Source organism: Lepidochelys kempii, chromosome 11 (assembly GCF_965140265.1).
Source record: "Lepidochelys kempii isolate rLepKem1 chromosome 11, rLepKem1.hap2, whole genome shotgun sequence".
In the NCBI taxonomy this organism is placed as follows: Eukaryota; Metazoa; Chordata; order Testudines; family Cheloniidae; genus Lepidochelys; species Lepidochelys kempii.
Genome location: NC_133266.1, coordinates 68,762,559 through 68,783,655, shown reverse-complemented (window position 1 = coordinate 68,783,655; position 21,097 = coordinate 68,762,559). Strand labels below are relative to the sequence as shown.

General features: G+C 47.7%; 1 protein-coding gene across 1 annotated transcript; it reads left to right on the top strand.

Moving 5' to 3' along the window:
* The first annotated feature begins 7,381 nt into the window (after positions 1-7,381).
* LOC140895884 (uncharacterized) lies at positions 7,382-9,424 on the top strand. Its single transcript, XM_073306747.1, has 2 exons — positions 7,382-8,199; positions 8,754-9,424. The coding sequence occupies exons 1-2, from the start codon at positions 7,623-7,625 to the stop codon at positions 8,900-8,902; spliced, it is 726 nt and encodes a 241-aa protein (XP_073162848.1). The 5' UTR covers positions 7,382-7,622; the 3' UTR covers positions 8,903-9,424.
* The last annotated feature ends 11,673 nt before the right edge of the window (positions 9,425-21,097 follow it).

The window sequence follows — 21,097 nt, the reverse complement described above, 5'->3', positions numbered from 1 at the left end:
AAAATGATACAAAGTCGTGGTCTTTATTTTACACTTGTACTGCTGTCAGAAAGCTTACAATCTGAATAGACAAGACTGACAATGGGTGGGGCAGGAAGTGGGCACAGAAAGGGGAAATGACATAGCTAAAGTCACACGGTAGGAGAGCCAGGAATAGAACACTTGCTTTTTTTGCTGTCTAGTCCAATGCCCTATCCACTAGACCGTACTGTCTCTCACTTTCTGGCCAAATAACACACAGCTTTTACCCCAAACTCAAAGGGGTACAAAGCCATATAAACAGAGTTCCAAAACACACCTTTACTAGCACAGCCGTTTTGTAGATGCTCATGCAGCCAACCCAGCAAGGTCTAGCCTGAGCTTATGTTTACATTGCACACTTCTTACAGCAGCATGTAGAGTACGTACACTGCCCACGCACACACACACCCCAGCATGGGTATAAATAGCAGCATAGACATTGAGGCACAGCTTGTGCAAATAGAGACACACCAAAACCTTATGTGGACACAGCCTGCATTTCACTGGGACTTGTAGCTACACGTACCCCACATGGTGCTGCCAAGAGAGTGCATGTCTCCCAGAAGTAGTTCTCTACTGAACATTCATTCAGATGAGATCTCAGATACATTATTTTTTTTAATGTGAGCTTATAATGAACTTCTCTTCCTGTTCTTACCACTGTCTTCTTATGGTGACAACCGCCAGCGGTCATATTTGCTTATTAGTTATGCTTAAGGCTACGTTTTAGTCACAGGTATTTTTAATAAAAGTCATGCACAGGCCACGGGCAATAAACAAAAATTCACAGCCCATGACCTGTGCATGACTTTTACTATATACCCCTGACTAAATCTTGGGGGCGGTCCGGGGGTGCTGCGGATGCTGGTTGGGGTGGCCGGAGGGGCACCATGGGTGCTCAAGATGGCCCAGGGGCGCTTGGGGGGGGAGCAGCCCAGGCCCCACTCTGGGCTGGAACTGGGGGCAATGGCTGCAGGCAGAGGCAGTGCACAGAGCCATCTGCTAGGAGCTGAGGGAGGGGGATGTCGCTGCTTCCAGGGAACGCCCCCCCAAGACCTCACCCCCTCCCATGCCCCAACCCCCCTCCAACACTCAAACTCCTGCTGGGGGTGGTGCTGTGACCTGACATTGCCCCAGCAGCAAGTGGGGCCCGAGCTGCTCAGGCGGCCCCTGGGCCAGCTGCTTCAGAAGTCCCAGAGGTCCTGGAAAGCCATAGGATCTGTGACTTCCATGACCTCCATGAAAAACTTGCAGCCTTAGTTAAACGGCCATGCAGTTGCAATTTCACATAGTCTGGCATGAAAGATTTTTCCACTCCCAGGACTGAAGAAACTCAGTCAAAATATTGACGACTTTTGTGATGAAATAAATTGCATTGATTCATCAAGAAGATACCATAAATGGAAGTATACTGAAAGGAAGGACACTGTTCATGTGTGATGGGGGTTTGGGGAGAAACAGCAGGCTAGCCTGCTGTAGTACCAGTCAGTGAATCACAGCTGTTTGATTTTAACTTTACCTTTGTAAAAAAGATTAATTGAAATTTAGACTAAATAGGATTACAGCTCCTGGTTAGCAAAAGCAAAAAGTCCATCAAAATGAAAGGATAAGAAAATTTACCTTGAGGGTATGCTTGACATTATGAAGTAAATGTGTTAGAAATCCTATTTATAATAGTACACAGATAGAGCATTCAGATCACCAGGTTGGATCTGTTTTGGCCATATTAAATTCTAATCAGAGCCTCTTTTAGAATGAGAATCTTCCATTCCTCAACACTTTAAAAATGACACACACCAATATTAATTGCTGCCTAAAGAATAACTTACAAAGGAAGAATTAAAGCCCTCCAACTCAGAAAGACTAGATAAAGCAGTGGCCGAGATCACATGTAAGGAAATTGCCATGCCCGTAGTTATTAAAATAGTACGTGTTACTTCCTTAACATGATCCCAAACATTGCCTAGTCCTTGTCTGTACTCAAGAAGTTGCACCAGTTTAATAAAATTTATTTTAAATTGATCTAGTTAAACCAGTGCAACACCACAAAAGATGCACTTAAACTAGTTTAACGCTTGCTCTTCTGTAATTATAAAAAAACAGTAAGTAGAAGAGCTGGTTGGAATTTGTTTCCTCCCTCCCCCACAAATTTGATTTTTGTTTTGAAAAACATTTCAAATTAATTTTTTTAAGTGAAAAAGGGGTGAGAAGGGAGAGAAAGTGGGAGAGGGGACAGAGTCTTTTTTAGTTTATTCAAATGGAAAAAGTGTGAAGTGATAAAAAAGAAAGTGTTCCTTCCCCCCTTTCCATACTAACTTCCCATGGGAAAAAATTTGGGGGGCGAGTAGGGGGGCGGGAAGAGGAGAGGGGCAAACAAAGTAGTGAAAGTGATATTCTCCCCCCACACCACTTACAGTGAAAATTTAAATCAATACAAAATAGACAAAAACATTTAACACAATGTTGCACAATTGTGAAAATATAAAATCAATAACCATTGAAAAATGCTTAAAAACATTGATATTATCCATCAGAATTATAAGGACAATTAAAATCCAATTCTCCAAGCCTAATTATGATCTGGTCTTTAATTATATGGTCATATACTATTTTGTCCACAGGACACACAAAGGACTGTAATCTGGGGATGAATCAGGATTGCGTAATGAAGGATGCAGATTTCATCAGGACCCCAGCTTCAATCGTTGTAGAAGTTGGAAGGCGTGTAGTGAAGGAGGCAGGGGATTGCAGGAAGAGAAAGGAGGGTCTCATGGTTAAGGCAGGTCTTCAGGATACCCAGGACTGAGAGTCACCTTGTTAACCCCTGCCTCTAGTAGAGGAAGTCTTGTTTGTGATGGCTGTGTGTTAGCCCCCTAACACCACCAGCCTATCAGCCACTCAAGCACACATGTCTGGACTACACCAGCTGTGTCTTTGCCTTGCAAAGGTTAATAAGAGGTGCAGCCCAGTCTGAGACTCCTTGAAGTGTTCTCCTGCAATATCCAGCCCAACTCAAAGAAATCTCAGATACTCTGCTCCCAAAAGAGCAGTGTGCCCCAGTTTAACCTTAAATCACTGTTCCTGTATAATGTACATTAACTCCTCACTTAATGTCTTCCCGCTTAACGTTGTTTCGAAGTTACGTCACTGCTCCATTAGGGAACATGCTCGTTTAAAGTTGTGCAATGCTCCCTGATAACGTCGTTTGGCTGCCTGCTCTGTCCACTGCTTGTAAGATTCTGTGGCAGAACAGCGACTTTACAAGGGAGCATTGCACAAGTTCCTCTTCTCTGCCTCCTCCCCCTCCCTCCCAGTGCTTCCCCCGCTGCCAGACAGCTGTTGGGCGGCACTTAGGACTATCTGGGAGGGAGGGGGAGGAGGCAGAGAAGAGGAACTTGTGCAAAGCGCTGGGGAGGGAGGGAGGGAGGGAGGGGGAGGAGCAGGTAAGCGCCATGTCTCCACTCTTCCCCCTCCCTCCCAGAAAGTCCTAAGCCCCGCCAAACGGGAAGAGGCGGGCCTGGAACATCCCCCGGCAAAGTCGCCGCCTGTTCTTTTCCGAGGAAGCTGCCACTGCTGCTGCACAAGGTACTTCCTAGTGTCCTTGCCTGCAGCGGGCTGTGCCTGTATGGGGTAAGCCAGGAGCACCTCCCAACCACAGTGCAGTACTGTACAGTATATAATGCTTTTTGTCTGCCCCCCAAAAGTTTCCTTGGAACCTAACCCCCCTCATTTACATTAAATCTTATGGGAAAATTGGATTCGTTTAACATCGTTTCACTTAAAGTTGCATTTTTTTAGGAACATAACTACAACGTTATTCAGGTATGTTGGCAACAAGAAGAAAGCCAAGGAAAGTATGGGCCCCTTACTGAATGAGGGAGGCAACCTAGTGACAGAGGATGTGGAAAAAGCTAATGTACTCAATGCTTTTTTTGCCTCTGTCTTCACTAACAAGGTCAGCTCCCAGACTGCTGCGCTGGGCATCACAAAATGGGGAAGAGATGGCCAGCCCTCTGTGGAGACAGAGGTGGTTAGGGACTATTTAGAAAAGCTGGACGTGCACAAGTCCATGGGGCCGGACGAGTTGCATCCAAGAGTGCTGAAGGAATTGGCGGCTGTGATTGCAGAGCCATTGGCCATTATCTTTGAAAACTCAAACGGGGCGAATGGGGGAAGTCCCGGATGACTGGAAAAAGGCTAATGTAGTGCCAATCTTTAAAAAAGGGAAAGAGGAGGATCCTGGGAACTACAGGCCAGTCAGCCTCACCTCAGTCCCTGGAAAAATCATGGAGCAGGTCCTCAAAGAATCAATCCTGAAGCACTTGCATGAGAGGAAAGTGATCAGGAACAGCCAGCATGGATTTACCAAGGGAAGGTCATGCCTGACTAATCTAATCGCCTTTTATGATGAGATTACTGGTTCTGTGGATGAAGGGAAAGCAGTGGATGTATTGTTTCTTGACTTTAGCAAAGCTTTTGACACGGTCTCCCACAGTATTCTTGTCAGCAAGTTAAGGAAGTATGGGCTGGATGAATGCACTATAAGGTGGGTAGAAAGCTGGCTAGATTGTCGGGCTCAACGGGTAGTGATCAATGGCTCCATGTCTAGTTGGCAGCCGGTGTCAAGTGGAGTGCCCCAGGGGTCGGTCCTGGGGCCGGTTTTGTTCAATATCTTCATAAATGATCTGGAGGATGGTGTAGATTGCACTCAGCAAATTTGCAGATGATACTAAACTGGGAGGAGTGGTAGATACGCTGGAGGGGAGGGATAGGATACAGAAGGACCTAGACAAATTGGAGGATTGGGCCAAAAGAAATCTGATGAGGTTCAATAAGGATAAGTGCAGGGTCCTGCACTTAGGACGGAAGAATCCAATGCACCACTACAGACTAGGGGCCGAATGGCTAGGCAGCAGTTCTGCGGAAAAGGACCTAGGGGTGACAGTGGATGAGAAGCTGGATATGAGTCAGCAGTGTGCCCTTGTTGCCAAGAAGGCCAATGGCATTTTGGGATGTATAAGTAGGGGCATAGCGAGCAGATCAAGGGACGTGATCGTTCCCCTCTATTCGACATTGGTGAGGCCTCATCTGGAGTACTATGTCCAGTTTTGGGCCCCACACTACAAGAAGGATGTGGATAAATTGGAGAGAGTCCAGCGAAGGGCAACAAAAATGATTAGGGGTCTAGAACACATGACTTATGAGGAGAGGCTGAGGGAGCTGGGATTGTTTAGTCTGCAGAAGAGAAGAATGAGGGGGGATTTGATAGCTGCTTTCAACTACCTGAAAGGGGGTTCCAAAGAGGATGGCTCTAGACTGTTCTCAATTGTAGCAGATGACAGAACGAGGAGTAATGGTCTCAAGTTGCAGTGGGGGAGGTTTAGATTGGATATTAGGAAAAACTTTTTCACTAAGAGGGTGGTGAAACACTGGAATGCGTTACCTAGGGAGGTGGTAGAATCTCCTTCCTTAGAGGTTTTTAAGGTCAGGCTTGACAAAGCCCTGGCTGGGATGATTTAACTGGGAATTGGTCCTGCTTCAAGCAGGGGGTTGGACTAGATGACCTTCTGGGGTCCCTTCCAACCCTGATATTCTATGATTCTATGAACGTTAAGTGAGGAGTTACTGTACAGCACTTGTGAGCACTTATAAAACAAAGAAGTTCATTTAAGAACAGAATAGAGGTTACACGAGAAACAATAGAGTGATGGAAATAAACGGCTATACTATAAAAAAAGTCACAACACAACCCAGGGCCTAAACGTATTAATAGTTACCTTCCCTAGCTAATAAAGTAGGTTTCCCACCAAAGTACAATCTGTTGCAGACCTGGCTGGCCTCCCAGGAACAAACCTTTCATGAAAAACAACCCTACTCCATGAGATGTCTCCTCTGTGAATGAATACAGAATTCCTTTCTCCGCTCTATGATATACTGACTCAGTCTTTTGTCTTTATTCATAGACAGGGTGATCCCGTCTGTTGTCATCTTTCTTTTTACCTCCAAGTGGCTTTGATGTTTATAGTTTATCTTTGATGATTTTCCATCGACTTTTCTGGGTTGTTGCAACAGTGGACAACTTAGCAATACATTACATGATTGGCTAGCCACTGAGGGGCAACAACTCCCTCCTGCCTGAATGAGTCATCACCAAGACACAGGATTTGCTGGTGACGAACTTTCACTTCAAGACCATAATTTCCAATATAGTTACCTTATTCCTTAAATGTTACCCATATGCACATCTCACAATGACTATGAGTATCAGTAAGTTACAAGCTTTCAGCAGAGACCACCCATGCTACCCTTCATGGATTAACACCACCATGAAAGTGGGGTATTAGATGTAGTGAGTTTGTCAGGTCTGCAACAGGAATTGATCGTAAAGAACAGCGATCCCTTTGCCAGAGGTACCAAAGGGCCTCTGTGTCATAAATCGCTAATTTTGTGTTCCTCATTTTCCGGGTGCCCAAACTGAGCCCTGATTTGCAGAAACGCTGAACACTCACCGCTGCAACAGCAGTCAGTGGGAGCTATGCTTTGACCATATAAAGTGCTGTATAATGTTAAGTACTCTGAAAAAAAATCAGTCCTAGGCATGTCAAATTAGGTGGCCTTAATCTGTGCCTCCACTCCCATTCTGTAAAATGCAAGTAGTAATACCCCTCATAGAACCCCCAGGTTGGAAGGGACCTCAGGAGGTCATCTAGTCCAACCCCCTGCTCAAAGCAGGGCCAATCCCCAATTTTTCCCCAGATCCCTAAATGGCCCCCTCAAGGATTGAACTCACAACCCTGGGTTTAGCAGGCCAATGCTCAAACCACTGAGCTATCCTCATCTCACAGGGGTGCGCCGAAAATAAATTCATTAATGTGTGGCGCACTCAGATGCCATAAGACGAGAAGAGCACCGTGGACAAGGCCATGAGGCAATTAATAATTCTATCTTCAGAGCAGGGTTTGAATAGCATCCAGTAGATAAAGCCACACAATGCGGATAAAACAAAATGTTGAATAAAGCCGCTCATTCAATGAGCGCCATCCATCCTGCACACTGAATGAGGCAGGGATCCTGTGGGAAAAATAGGATGATCATGTAATTAAAGACTGCATCATAATGCTTATGCACAAGGGAGATAAGCACTGAAGAGTTAGGAAATGACTGTATTCACCTGCATAACCCTGACATTGCAAACTTAGCAGTCTTGTAACAAAAGTTTACATATATCATAAACAGACCCAATGAGCCCTGGTCTACACTAGGACTTTAGGTCGAATTTAGCAGCATTAAATCGATGTAAACCTGCACCCGTCCACACGATGAAGCCCTTTATTTTGACTTAAAGGGCTCTTAAAATCGATTTCCTTACTCCACCCCTGACAAGTGGATTAGCGCTTAAATCGGCCTTGCCGGCTCGAATTTGGGGTACTGTGGACACAATTCAATGGTATTGGCCTCCGGGAGCTATCCCAAAGTGCTCCATTGTGACCGCTCTGGACAGCGCTCTCAACTCAGATGCACTGGCCAGGTAGACAGGAAAAGAATCGCGAACTTTTGAATCTCATTTCCTGTTTGGCCAGCGTGGCAAGCTGCAGGTGACCATGCAGAGCTCATCAGCAGAGGTGACCATGATGGAGTCCCAGAATCGCAAAAGAGCTCCAGCATGGACTGAACGGGAGGTACGGGATCTGATCGCTGTTTGGGGAGAGGAATCCGTGCTATCAGAACTCTGTTCCAGTTTTCGAAATGCCAAAACCTTTATCAAAATCTCCCAGGGCATGAAAGACAGAGGCCATAACAGGAACCTGAAGCAGTGCCGCATGAAACTGAAGGAGCTGAGGCAAGCCTACCAGAAAACCAGAGAGGCGAATGGCCGCTCCGGGTCAGAGCCCCAAACATGCCGCTTCTATGATGAGCTGCATGCCATTTTAGGGGGTTCAGCCACCACTACCCCAGCCGTGTTGTTTGACTCCTTCAATGGAGATGGAGGCAATACGGAAGCAGGTTTTGGGGATGAAGAAGATGATGATGAGGTTGTAGATAGCTCACAGCAAGCAAGCGGAGAAACCGGTTTTCCCAACAGCCAGGAACTGTTTCTCACCCTGGACCTGGAGCCAGTACCCCCCGAACCCACCCAAGGCTGCCTCCTGGACCCAGCAGGCGGAGAAGGGACCTCTGGTGAGTGTACCTTTTAAAATACTATACATGGTTTAAAAGCAAGCATGTGAAAGGATTACTTTGCCCTGGCATTCGCGGTTCTCCTGGATGTACTCCCAAAGCCTTTGCAAAAGGTTTCTGGGGAGGGCCGCCTTATTGCATCCTTCATGGTAGGACACTTTACCACTCCAGGCCAGTAACACGTACTCGGGAATCATTGTAGAACAAAGCATTGCAGTGTATGTTTGCTGGCATTCAAACAACATCCGTTTATCTCTCTGTGTTATCCTCAGGAGAGTGAGATATAATTCATGGTCACCTGGTTGAAATAGAGTGCTTTTCTTCAGGGGACACTCAGAGGAGCCCATTCCTGCTGGGCTGTTTGCCTGTGGCTAAACAGAAATGTTCCCCGCTGTTAGCCACGGGGAGGGGGGATGCAAAATGCGACCTTGTAACGAAAGCACATGTGCTATGTATGTAATGTTAACAGCAAGGTTTACCCTGAAAGAGTGTAGCGACTGTTTTATAAAATGTGTCTTTTTAAATACCGCTGTCACTTTTTTTTTCTCCACCAGCTGCATGTGTTTCAATGATCACAGGATCTTCTCCTTCCCAGAGGCTAGTGAAGCTTAGAAAAAAAAACTCACTCGCGATGAAATGTTCTCCGAGCTCATGCTGTCCTCCCACACTGACAGAGCACAGACGAATGCGTGGAGGCAAATAATGTCAGAGTGCAGGAAAGCACAAAATGACCGGGAGGAGAGGTGGCGGGCTGAAGAGAGTAAGAGGCGGGCTGAAGAGAGTAAGAGGCGGGCTGAAGAGAGTAAGAGGCGGGCTGAAGAGAGTAAGAGGCGGGCTGAAGAGAGGGCTGAAGCTCAAATGTGGCGGCAGCGTGATGAGAGGAGGCAGGATTCAACTCTGAGGCTGCTGGAGGACCAAACCAGTATGCTCCAGTGTATGGTTGAGCTGCAGCAAAGGCAGCTGGAGCACAGACTGCCACTGCAGCACCTCTGTAACCAACCACCCTCCTCCCCAAGTTCCATAGCCTCCACACCCAGATGCCCAAGAACGCGGTGGGGGGGCCTCCGGCCAACCAGCCACTCCACCACAGAGGATTGCCCAAAAAAAAGAAAGCTGTCATTCAATAAATTTTAAAGTTGTAAACTTTTAAAGTGCTGTGCTTAAAGTGCTGTGTGGCATTTTCCTTCCCTCCTCCACCACCCCTCCTGGGATACCTTGGTAGTCATCCCCCTATTTGTGTGATGAATGAATAAAGAATGCATGAATGTGAAGCAACAATGACTTTATTGCCTCTGCAAGCGGTGATTGAAGGGAGGAGGGGCGGGTGGTTAGCTTACAGGGAAGTAGAGTGAACCAAGAGGCGGGGGGTTTCATCAAGGAGAAACAAACAGAACTTTCACACCGTAGCCTGGCCAGTCATGAAACTGGTTTTCAAAGCTTCTCTGATGCGTACCGCGCCCTCCTGTGCTCTTCTAACCGCCCTGGTGTCTGGCTGCGCGTAACCAGCAGCCAGGCGATTTGCCTCAACCTCCCACCCCGCCATAAACGTCTCCCCCTTACTCTCACAGATATTGTGGAGCACACAGCAAGCAGTAATGACAGTGGGAATATTGGTTTTGCTGAGGTCTAAGCGAGTCAGTAAACTGCGCCAGCGTGCCTTTAAACGTCCAAATGCATATTCTACCACCATTCTGCACTTGCTCAGCCTGTAGTTGAACAGCTCCTGACTACTGTCCAGGCTGCCTGTGTACGGCTTCATGAGCCATGGCATTAAGGGGTAGGCTGGGTCCCCAAGGATACATATAGGCATTTCAACATCCCCAAGAGTTATTTTCTGGTCTGGGAATAAAGTCCCTTCCTGCAGCTTTTAAAACAGACCAGAGTTCCTGAAGATGCGAGCGTCATGTACCTTTCCCGGACATCCCACGTTGATGTTGGTGAAACGTCCCTTGTGATCCACCAGAGCTTGCAGCACTATCGAAAAGTACCCCTTGCGGTTTATGTACTCGGTAGCTTGGTGCTCCGGTGCCAAGATAGGGATATGGGTTCCGTCTATAGCCCCACCACAGTTAGGGAATCCCATTGCAGCAAAGCCATCCACTATGACCTGCACATTTCCCAGGGTCACTACCCTTGATATCAGCAGATCTTTGATTGCGTGGGCTACGTGCATCACAGCAGCCCCAAGAGTAGATTTGCCACTCCAAACTGATTCCCAACTGACCTGTAGCTGTCTGGCGTTGCAAGCTTCCACAGGGCTATCGCCACTCGCTTCTCAACTGTGAGGGCTGCTCTCATCTTGGTATTCATGCGCCTCAGGGCAGGGGAAAGCAAGTCAAAGTTCCATGAAAGTGCCCTTACGCATGCGAAAGTTTCGCAGCCATTGGGAATCGTCCCAGACCTGCAACGCTATGCGGTCCCACCAGTCTGTGCTTGTTTCCCGAGCCCAGAATCGGCGTTCCACAGCATGAACCTGCCCCATTAGCACCATGATGCATGCATTGGCAGGACCCATGCTTTCAGAGAAATCTGTGTCCATGTCCTGATCACTCACGGGACCGCGCTGACGTTGCCTCCTCGCCCGGTATCGCTTTGCCAGGTTCCGGTGCTGCATATACTGCTGGATAATGCATGTGGTGTTTAATGTGCTCTTAATTGCCAAAGTGAGCTGAGCGGCCTCCATGCTTGCCTTGGTATGGCGTCCGCACAGAAAAGAGGCGCGGAACGATTGTCTGCCGTTGCTCTGACGGAGGGAGGGGCGACTGACAACACGGCTTACAGGGTTGGCTTCAGGGAGCTAAAATCAACAAAGGGGGTGTCTTTACATCAAGGAGTATTTCAGGCAGGACTTCACGGAGGGTTCCAATAAGAAATGGTGCACCTAAGTTATTATTCTTATTGGAACGAGGAGGTTAGCCTGGCCTCTGATTGATACACGGCTAGATTTACCTCGCTGCACCTTCTCTGTGAGTGACTGCAGTGTGACCCAGAGAAATGAGTCCCCTAGACAGGGGAGGAGGCAAATGAGTACAAAACAAATCTGGTCTATTTCTTGTTTTGATCCACTCCATCTATCTTTTACATCTTTGGCTGGCAGCAGATGGTGCAGAAGGACTGCATGCCATCCACATCTCATGGCTGCTCGGCAGAAGATGGTACAGTACGACTGCTAGCAATCCATATCACCTGCCTGCTCACCATAAGACGGTTCAATAGGACTGACTGCAGGACTAAAGAGAATGACCTGGTCAAGTCACTCCAAATTTAGTCCCTGCGCCCATGTCTGCCCAGGCGCTCCCAGCCGACGTGGCCAGGAGCACCTCGGACACGACGAGGACGGCTGTCAGTCGTACTGCACCATCTGCTGCCAGAAGGCAATGGGTTGCTGCTACTGTGTAGCAAAGCCGTACTGCGTCTGCCAGCACCCAGGAGACATAGGGTGACTGTTACCTGAGTGGGCTCCATGCTTGCCATGGTATGGCGTCTGCACAGGTAACTCAGGAAAAAAGGCACAAAACGATTGTCTGCCCTTGCTTTCACGGAGGGAGGGAGGGAACGGGGGCCTGACGATATGTACCCAGAACCACCCGCGACAATGTTTTAGCCTCATCAGGCATTGGGATCTCAACCCAGAATTCCAATGGGCAGTGGAGACTGCAGGAACTGTGGGATAGCTATCCACAGTGCAATGCTCCGGAAGTCGACTCTAGCCTCGGTACTGTGGAAGCACTCCGCCGAGTTAATGCACTTAGAGCATTTTCTGTGGGGACACACACACTTGAATATATAAAACCGATTTCTAAAAAACCGACTTCTATAAATTCGACCTTATTCCGTAGTGTAGACATACCCTGAGATTGTCACTCAGTTCTCTCATGAAGAAAACCTGCTGCTGGGGTTCAAATCTTGCTGAATGTTCAGAAGCCATGACAGCATTATTATTCGTAAAGATTATGGGTATTATAACAATGCCAGCTCAACCTTAATGACTGTCTAGCTGTAATGTGCGTGTGATAGAGAGAAAAAGCAAAGCAGGTTTCTTACGCACCACAAATCTTCTCTCCTGTTTTCTGTGGTAGAGCAGTTTGGTTCTTATTCTGTAGTAGTGACCTCTGCTGGGAATAAAATGTTTTTATGAGCCAATTCATAAACTGGATTTCCACAAACTGTTCTGTTCTCTGAAGAACTAGAACCAAGCAAATAGATTCAAGTGACATCTAGAATGATTGGCAGACTGCATAATGAGGCCATAATGAGTTCTATTAGTGATGAGTGAATCTCATGAAGTCTAATGTTTTGTCACCTTCTTGAACTATCTAGTTATGTGAATTTACATGATGATGAAAAAAGCACTTGCAGATTCAGACTAATTTAAACCTATGGTTTATTTAAAGAGTAGTTTTGATTTTTAAAAAGAAAAAAATCTCACTAAAGAGAAACTGGGAGAGTCTCCTGTTCCCTCCCTCCCTCAAAAATCTAGGCTGGCATAAAAGTGTGCATGTGTGCACACACACACCATCTGTCACACGGTATATCCAGTATTTGTTTTTTTATCTAATCTCCCTTCTCTCCCAGCCCAGTCTCTTGTATTTGCTTCTTGTTCTGCTCCATTCTTCACCCTGTTTTCTCTCGGTCCTCTCTCAGCAGCTTTACATACAGGCAATTTGAGGGCAGGAGAGTAGGGCAGGTGCCAAGTCATTCCTGTGTTTAGCTTCTCTGGCTTTGTATTAGTATCCTAAGGACCACAGAATCAGGCTCTTATGCAGAAGAGGGGTAACATGAGGCAGATTACTGCCAGTATTTTCAAAAGTGTCAACTAGTTTTGGTTTCAGAGTAACAGCCGTGTTAGTCTGTATTCGCAAAAAGAAAAGGAGTACTTGTGGCACCTTAGAGACTAACCAATTTATCTGAGCATGAGCTTTCGTGAGCTACAGCTCACTTCATCGGATGCATGCCATGGAAACTGCAGCAGACTTTATATATACACAGAGAATATGAAAAAATACCTCCTCCCACCCCACTGTCCAGCTGGTAATAGCTTATCTAAAGTGATCATCAGATGGGCCATTTCCAGCACAAATCCAGGTTCTCACCCTCCACCCCCCCACACAAATTCACTCTCCTGCTGGTGATAGCCCATCCAAAGTGACAACTCTTTACACAATGTGCATGATAATAAAGTTGGGCCATTTCCTGCACAAATCCAGGTTCCCTCACCCCCCTCCCAAAAACCACACACACAAACTCACTATCCTGCTGGTAATAGCTCATCCAAAGTGACCATTCTCCCTACAATGTGCATAATTAAGGTGGGCCATTTCCAGCACAAATCCAGGTTTTCTCACATCCCCCCCACGTGAGTTTGTGTGTGTATGGGGGTGGGGGGGATGTGAGAAAACCTGGATTTGTGCTGGAAATGGCCCACCTTAATTATGCACATTGTAGGGAGAATGGTCACTTTGGATGAGCTATTACCAGCAGGATAGTGAGTTTGTGTGTGTGGTTTTTGGGAGGGGGTGAGGGAACCTGGATTTGTGCAGGAAATGGCCCAACTTTATTATCATGCACATTGTGTAAAGAGTTGTCACTTTGGATGGGCTATCACCAGCAGGAGAGTGAATTTGTGTGGGGGGGTGGAGGGTGAGAACCTGGATTTGTGCTGGAAATGGCCCACCTGATGATCACTTTAGATAAGCTATTACCAGCTGGACAGTGGGGTGGGAGGAGGTATTTTTTCATATTCTCTGTGTATATATAAAGTCTGCTGCAGTTTCCACGGCATGCATCCGATGAAGTGAGCTGTAACTCACGAAAGCTCATGCTCAAATAAATTGGTTAGTCTCTAAGGTGCCACAAGTACTCCTTTTCTTTTTGCGAACTAGTTTTGGGTACCTCAGCTTGTAGTATCCAACTTGAGACATCCCAGGATAAAAAAAATTTCCAACGTGGCTACCTAAAGTTAAGCACCTAATTCCATGTTTAGGCACCTAAATAAGAGATTTTCAGAAGTGTGGAGCATCTCCAGCTGAAGTCAGTGGGAGCCACAGGTGCACAATGCCTGTGGAAATCAGGATACTCAGTGTTTGCAGTTTAGCTCCAAAGTTCAAGGCACCTTAAATGAGTGTAGACTCTAAAAATGTTGACCTAAATGACTTGCCCATAGTCACAGAGCAAGTCAGTAAGTGACCTTGGTAGAGAATGTAGAAGTCATGGCTGCAGGTTCCCTGCTATAACCATAGGAGCAACATTCTGTTTCAAATTAGAATGATTTTACAGTACTAGATTTCATTAAAAGTACCCCCTATTTACTATTAAAAAGCCATGAATAGTTAAACACATGTTCTTAAATAATTAGAACTCACTTTCAGCTGACAGTTGAGTAGGTGGAATACTTTTTCACAGTTTCTTCAATCTGGAACATATTTCACATTTCAGAAGGCAAGACTTTAAGCCTCCCCAGATATCAGCCAGCATGTCAAACAGAACAAAGAATTCATCTCTGCTGGAATTCAAAGAATTATGAGTTGTTTTCTTTCCTCCTCTCTGAATCCACTGTTCTTAAAGATGGAGAAAACTTGAAATATAAAATCTCACATTTTAACTACAGCAGTACTTAAAGATTGTTTATAGGGAATTGTTTCCTTCTCAATATTCTCAAAAAGTCATCAAACTTCCATTTAACATTGTGTTTCAGTTCCATTCTGGTGGGGATGAATCGTAAAATGCAGACATTCACAGAGCCCAGCTTCTGCATTTAAGTACAATTTTAACTGTGCTGCCTTATGAAATATTGTGATCATCTAAGTCAGGAGTACAGGGGAATTTTGAGAACTTTCATATGGCTTACAGCTTTTTTCTGAACTTGCACACAAGCTTTGTTTTGTGTTATAAGCCTCTTCTCAAATGATGCAAAGGTTAGGTTCTGGAAGTAAGTGTGAATATTCATTCTCAATATATTGAAAAGAGAACCCAGTCCTGCCCAGCTGAGCCAGCCAAACAGTTGACTGCCCAATATTAAAGTAGAGTAAGCATATTGTTATGGGTCAGACATGGCTGCTGCCTTCCATTAAGGATAGATATTCAGAAGCCATCACAAGCAGGTGGCTGAAACAATAATGGTAGCATCCCAAAACACAGGCACATAGAAACACTGAATCATGAAGCCCAAGGGTTTTAAAATGTAAGGGCTAAGGATTTGATTGGCAGAACTGTTTTTGAGAGAGAGTTCCTGTGCCAGAGAGAGAAACACAGGACAAGCTGAATAGACATACCAAGGAGAGAGAGCCCGGACAAGCATGGTTTAGGACCCTGAGGCGAGACTAGGAAGGGCTTCTGTGGTTGGGGTCAGCTAATGAGGTTACAGACTGTAAGCAAAGAAACTATGTCCCTTGGTTTTTGGTTCCTCCTATATTTGGAGAAGCAGAACTATGTACATTCCTTGTAAATAAACAAGATTGCATCAAAGAAAATATCAGATTCCATCATCAATTTCTACTTCCAATTAGAACAACCTACAAGGCCCTGAATTAGGCTAGTTGCTGGAGTCAAAGGGGTAACAATATGTTTGGGTAACAACAGCACATCAGCTGATCAGCTTTTTACTAACATTCTCTCATCCAGGGGTGGGCAAACTTTTTGGCCTGAGGGCCACATTGGGGTATGGAAATTGTATGGCAGGCCATGAATGCTCATGAAATTGGGGATAGAGGTGCGGGAAGGGGTGAGGGCTCTGGCTGGGGGTGCAGGCTCTGGGGTGGGGATGAGGAGTTTGGGGTGTAGGAGGGGGATCAGGGCTGGGGGGCGTTGGGGGTGCTCTGGGCTGGGACCAATGGGTTCGGAGGGCAGGAGGGGGATCAGGGATGGGGCAGGCTGTTGGGGCATGATGGGGTGAGGACTCTGGCTGGGGCTGCGGGCTCTGGGGTGGGGCTGGGGATGAGGGGCTTGTGGACTGGGACCGAGGGGTTCAGAGGGTAGGAGGCGGCTCAGGGCTGTGGCAGGGATTGGGTCATGGGGAGGACTCAGGGGTGCAGGCTCCGGACGACGCTTACTGCAAGCAGCTCCCGGAAGCATGTCCCCCCTCCGGCTCTGAGGCTTGGCCAGGTGGCCTGGCCACACCTCTGCATACTACGTAGGAGCCAGGGGGTGGGGGTCGTGCCGGCTGCTTCCTGGGAGCCGTGCAGAGTGGGGCAAGCCTGTGACCCCATTCCCCAGCGAGAGCTGAGGGATGGATTAAATGGTCTGGTGGGCCGGATGTGGTTTGCCCACCCCTACTCTAATAATCTGGAACAATGCTAAAACGAAAACTGAAGGCAGGTCCCTTTATTGGGAGGAATGGAAATTGGCATGGACTTATCAGGGAAGCCTACAAGCTATCGTCACAATATAGTTTTAACTTGAGAAGCAGTCAAGGCTGAGATTTCATACCATTTGAAGTTATCTGCCCTCCTACATGTCTAGAGTGGAGCTGGACAGGAAGTTTTCTGTATCAGGACCTTGGGAAAAATTTTCACAATCCCCTTCCCCAAAAAACAATACAAAAATATGAGACCCCCACCACCACCACCACCTCAGGGCAGCTGATAGCCTGATGGTTAGGGCACTCATGTGGGATAAACAGGATCAAGTCCCTGCCAGATTCAGTGCAGACTTGAACCTGGGACATCCACATTCCAAAGTTTTAGTTTTGACTAATTTTTTTTGGGGGGTGGTCAGAAAAGCCAAACAGCCCCCCCCCATCTTTGATATAAAACTTCTCTACCAGCTCTAGCTTAGACCGCTTGAGCCACCTCCCGGGGTTCTTTGAATAATTAAACTTGCATCCTCTTCTCAGCAATGGTGCAAACTTCATGCAATGTTATTTGGATTATCTTACCCTACTGGTGGATTTCAATCCCCCAAAGAAGATGGGATCCAAATGAAATATATGCCTTGATGTGAGTCAGACAACAACATCTGCTAGTGAGTCTAAAAGGAAAATACAAAAAATTAATTGGACTCCAACAAATTGGATCTTTTGGATACTGATGTGTGCTGGCAGTCTGGGTTGACACCTATTACTTGGCAGTGTTCAAATACTAGATATTTCTGGCCCATGTACAAATAAAAATGACCATACTCTTTAGTTTGATTCATAAAGCTCAGTGGGAAGATGATATTATTTCAAACAGATTCCCCTATGATAAGGAATGTGGCTCACCCTTCCTTACAACATTTGCTCACTGTATCACAGCAGATCTAACTCTTCAGTTCAAAGTGCAAAAGGGGATAGGCAAATTGGAAACCTGTAGGATTCATACAAGGTTCATGCGCTTGGCAACATTCAGGGCACACCCGGAGTGTTGTATAGGAGCAGTGCACACACGGCTCCTCTCAAGGGCACGAATCTTGGAATCTCGCCCAGATGACATGAACCGTGGGAAGCCTCCCAGGACTGGGCTCAAGGCCCGAGAGCAAGGAATGCGGTAGATAGAAATTGGTAAATAAGAATATTAAGCAAAGCCAGTGTATTCCTTTTATCTGTTGAAGTATGTAATGCGCAGCAGGAGGGGGAGAAATAAAAGAGGGTGGAAAGCTGACAGGAGACCAGCCCGTTGGCAGACCAGCCTGCTTGCTTGAAGCTTTGTTCTGTCTTGTATTTGAACTGCAACAACTGGCGCCCAAATGTGGGGCCCTCAGCACTCACCTCGCCCGGCAAGGGTTTCAGACGTGTCACTCATCCGCTTCGCAGATCCCGGTGAGTATTTTTCATTGTGGTAAGTGTGGGAAGCTCCCTCTCTGCTTTGCAAGTGCAACACCGCTGTGAGCTACAGTATTTGCTGCGTAAGGCTCAGCATGACTGCCCCACTCGAGAACTCACTCTCCTGCTACAGGAGGTGAGTGCCCAATGCCCGTGGTACCCTTAAGCTGGAACCCTTAAGCTAGCGGACTGGCAGCGGTTGGACCAGACGTTGCACAAGGAGCCTTGGGCGCCTGTGCAGGCTTTACATGCCCGGTACCTCCGCCGCGACACGATACAGCGTGTCGCCTCAGAAAGGCCCTCCCTCACGCCAATAGAGGGTCTGCCGATCTCGCCACCCCTGTCCGCTCCTGCAGCCATCCTTCCCCCTGTTTCACCCCCAGTGCCTCAATTACTGCCACCCCCTTTGTCTTTCCCTCTGGAGCCGGTGAGTGGTCACCGTCCCCCCGTGGGGTCCCATGCTCCGGGGCCCCCCGGGGGGTCATCCGCGTCTGCTCAGGGGCTTTCGCTGGTGCAACAAATGGTTCATGCAGCGAAGACTCGCCCAGATCTTACAGCGGAGGAATTAGCTGATCTGGTCTCAGTTTGCCTGGTGACCTGGCAGGATGATGGCCAGGGCAACCAGCTTGCAAACTGGGTCAGTTTGCCTTACTCGGTGATCAGAGAGGTAAAGAAAGCGATTCGTGAGTTCGGCCTCACTAGCACGTATGTACGTGGTCTCCTTGAAGGGCTGGGGACCGGATACACCCTGGTCCCTGAAGATTGGAAGGCGCTGTTGCGCATGATACTGACGCCCAGTCAGTATGTTATTTGGCTTAGTGAGTATCGGCAGATGGCGGAACGCCAAGCCCAGGTATATAGAGTGCAAGGTGTCACTTATGAACAGTTAGCAGGGGAGGGCCCCTTTGCTACCGTTCAGATGCAGTCTCAACTCCAGCAGGCTGTCTTCCCCATTATTTCTGCCTGCGCCCAGCATGCTTTCTGGAAGGTCCTGGATTCAGGCAAACCTACCAAAAGCTTTGCCAGTATCAGTCAGGGTGCATCAGAGTCCTTTATGGATTTTACCAACAGATTGCAGGAGGCTATCCTCCGACAGGTGGATAGCCCTGCGGCAGCTCAGGAGATTCTGTTAAAAATGGCGGTTGAAAATGCGAACGAGGATTGCCGCCGTGCTCTCCAGGCTGCACAAGCCGCTGGTGTTCTAGAGCTGTCAGACATGCTGCGGGTGTGCCAAAACATCGGCACACAAGCACATAAAGCTGGGGTTCTGGCCACCACCCTGCGGAAAAGCGGGAAGGAGGGGAAGCGTTGTTATCGCTGTGGTAAGGAGGGTCACTTTCAGCGTGAGTGCCGCTCATCGACGGCGCCCGCCCGCCCCTCAAAGAAGTGCCCCAAGTGTTGGAAGGGCTATCACTGGGCTAATCAGTGTCGTAGCGGGTCGGGAAACCGCACGACGGGTCCCCCCCGAACCCAGGGCCAAACGGGGGTGTTTCCCACTCAAACAACTGTTCCTCTGCCTTAAAATCCATAGACTCCATGAGGGCGGCGACTGCTGGAAGTGCAGGGCTTGATTTGATTATGCAGAAGGACGCTGATTTTCAGTTGCCAGGGGAGGTTTGCACCATACCTACACAGGTGACGGGACCTCTCCCTGCCAGATTTGTGGGTCTGGTTCTCCCTCGCTCACACGCTGGGAAACAGGGTCTTTTTGTCATCCCAGGGGTCATTGACGCCGATTACACTGGCGTTATTAAGGTTCAGGTGTGGACCCATCTTCCGCAGTCGCTCCCGCATGGACGGTCAATTGCACAATTGATTTTAGTCTCCTATCAGGTGCCAGCTGCAAAGGATCGAGCCCGGGGCGGAGGCAGCTTTGGATCGACGCTGGCTCAGTCGCCATCTCATGACACGTCCTCTCAATTTGTTGCTCTAACAATGTCGCTCTGCCCCTCGAAACCTCAGTTAACACTTCTTTTAAATAATTTTCCTTTTACAGGATTGGTGGACACTGGAGCTGACGTTACGGTGATTCGTGATCAGGACTGGCCAGTCAGTTGGCCAACAGTTCCTTCTAAAGAGTTGTGGGGGATCGGGGGTAGCAAACCCGGGCGCCAAAGTTTGTCTTGGGTCACGGTCTCTAAACCAGGAGGCCGTGCCCTTGCTACAATCCGCCCTTTTGTACTCCCTGTCCACCTCAATATTTGGGGCCGTGACTTACTTACAAAGCTGGACACCACCCTCGATATTAATATATAATGGCCCGAAATCCTCCCGCACCCACCTTGCCCTCCGCATTACCATTGGTATGGCAATCCTCAGAGCCCGTGTGGATTGACCAGTGGCCCCTCCCCCTAGAAAAGCTGAAAGCGCTTCATTCGCTTGTGCGACAACATTTGCATGTGCAGCGCTTGGAGAGCTCCACCAGTCCTTGGAACACCCCGGTGTTCGTTGTTAAGAAAAAATCTGGTGCATGGAGGCTGTTACACGATTTAAGGGAAATAAATAAACGCATCCAACCCATGGGCCCCTTGCAGTTTGGGTTGCCAACCCCGAATTTAATTCCTTAAACTGATCAGCTTTGTGTGTTAGATTTAAAAGATTGTTTTTTTACAATCCCCCCTTTGCCCACAAGATCGCGAAAAATTCGCGTTTACGGTACCAGAATATAATAATCAGCGACCCTCTCAAAGGTATCAGTGGAAGGTCTTGCCCCAGGGAATGCAAAATAGTCCAACCTTATGTCAATTTTTTGTGGATCGGGCCCTTGCCCCTTTTCGTGCCCGATACCCCACACTAAAGGTCTACCATTATATGGATGATATTTTGCTTAGTGGTCCCCAGGTCACGGCACAACAGCTTGAATATTTGTCTCAGATTCTCGGCCAAAATGGCCTGTTAGTGGCACCAGAAAAAATCCAACGCTCTTATCCCTACCAATATCTCGGGCATAAGGTTTTACAAACCTATGCTGCCCCTGTTCACCCGGAAGTGGTCCTACCCCAACCCCTAGCCCTGGTTCAATTACAACAAATTTTGGGTCATTTAAATTGGATTTGACCCTACTTCCGTCTCCCCACATCGATGCTGCAGCCGTTGTTCGAGCTCCTACGTGGAGCTCGGGCACCGGGTGCAGTTATTGCCATCACTGAGGAGCACATTGCC

Bases quoted from the DNA above. Each gene is read 5' to 3' on its own strand.
- LOC140895884 (XM_073306747.1), top strand. From the start codon at position 7,623: ATGCAGAGCTCATCAGCAGAGGTGACCATGATGGAGTCCCAGAATCGC. The intron at 8,200-8,753 runs GTGAGTGTACCT...TTTCTCCACCAG, and splicing joins AGGCGGAGAAGGGACCTCTG to CTGCATGTGTTTCAATGATC.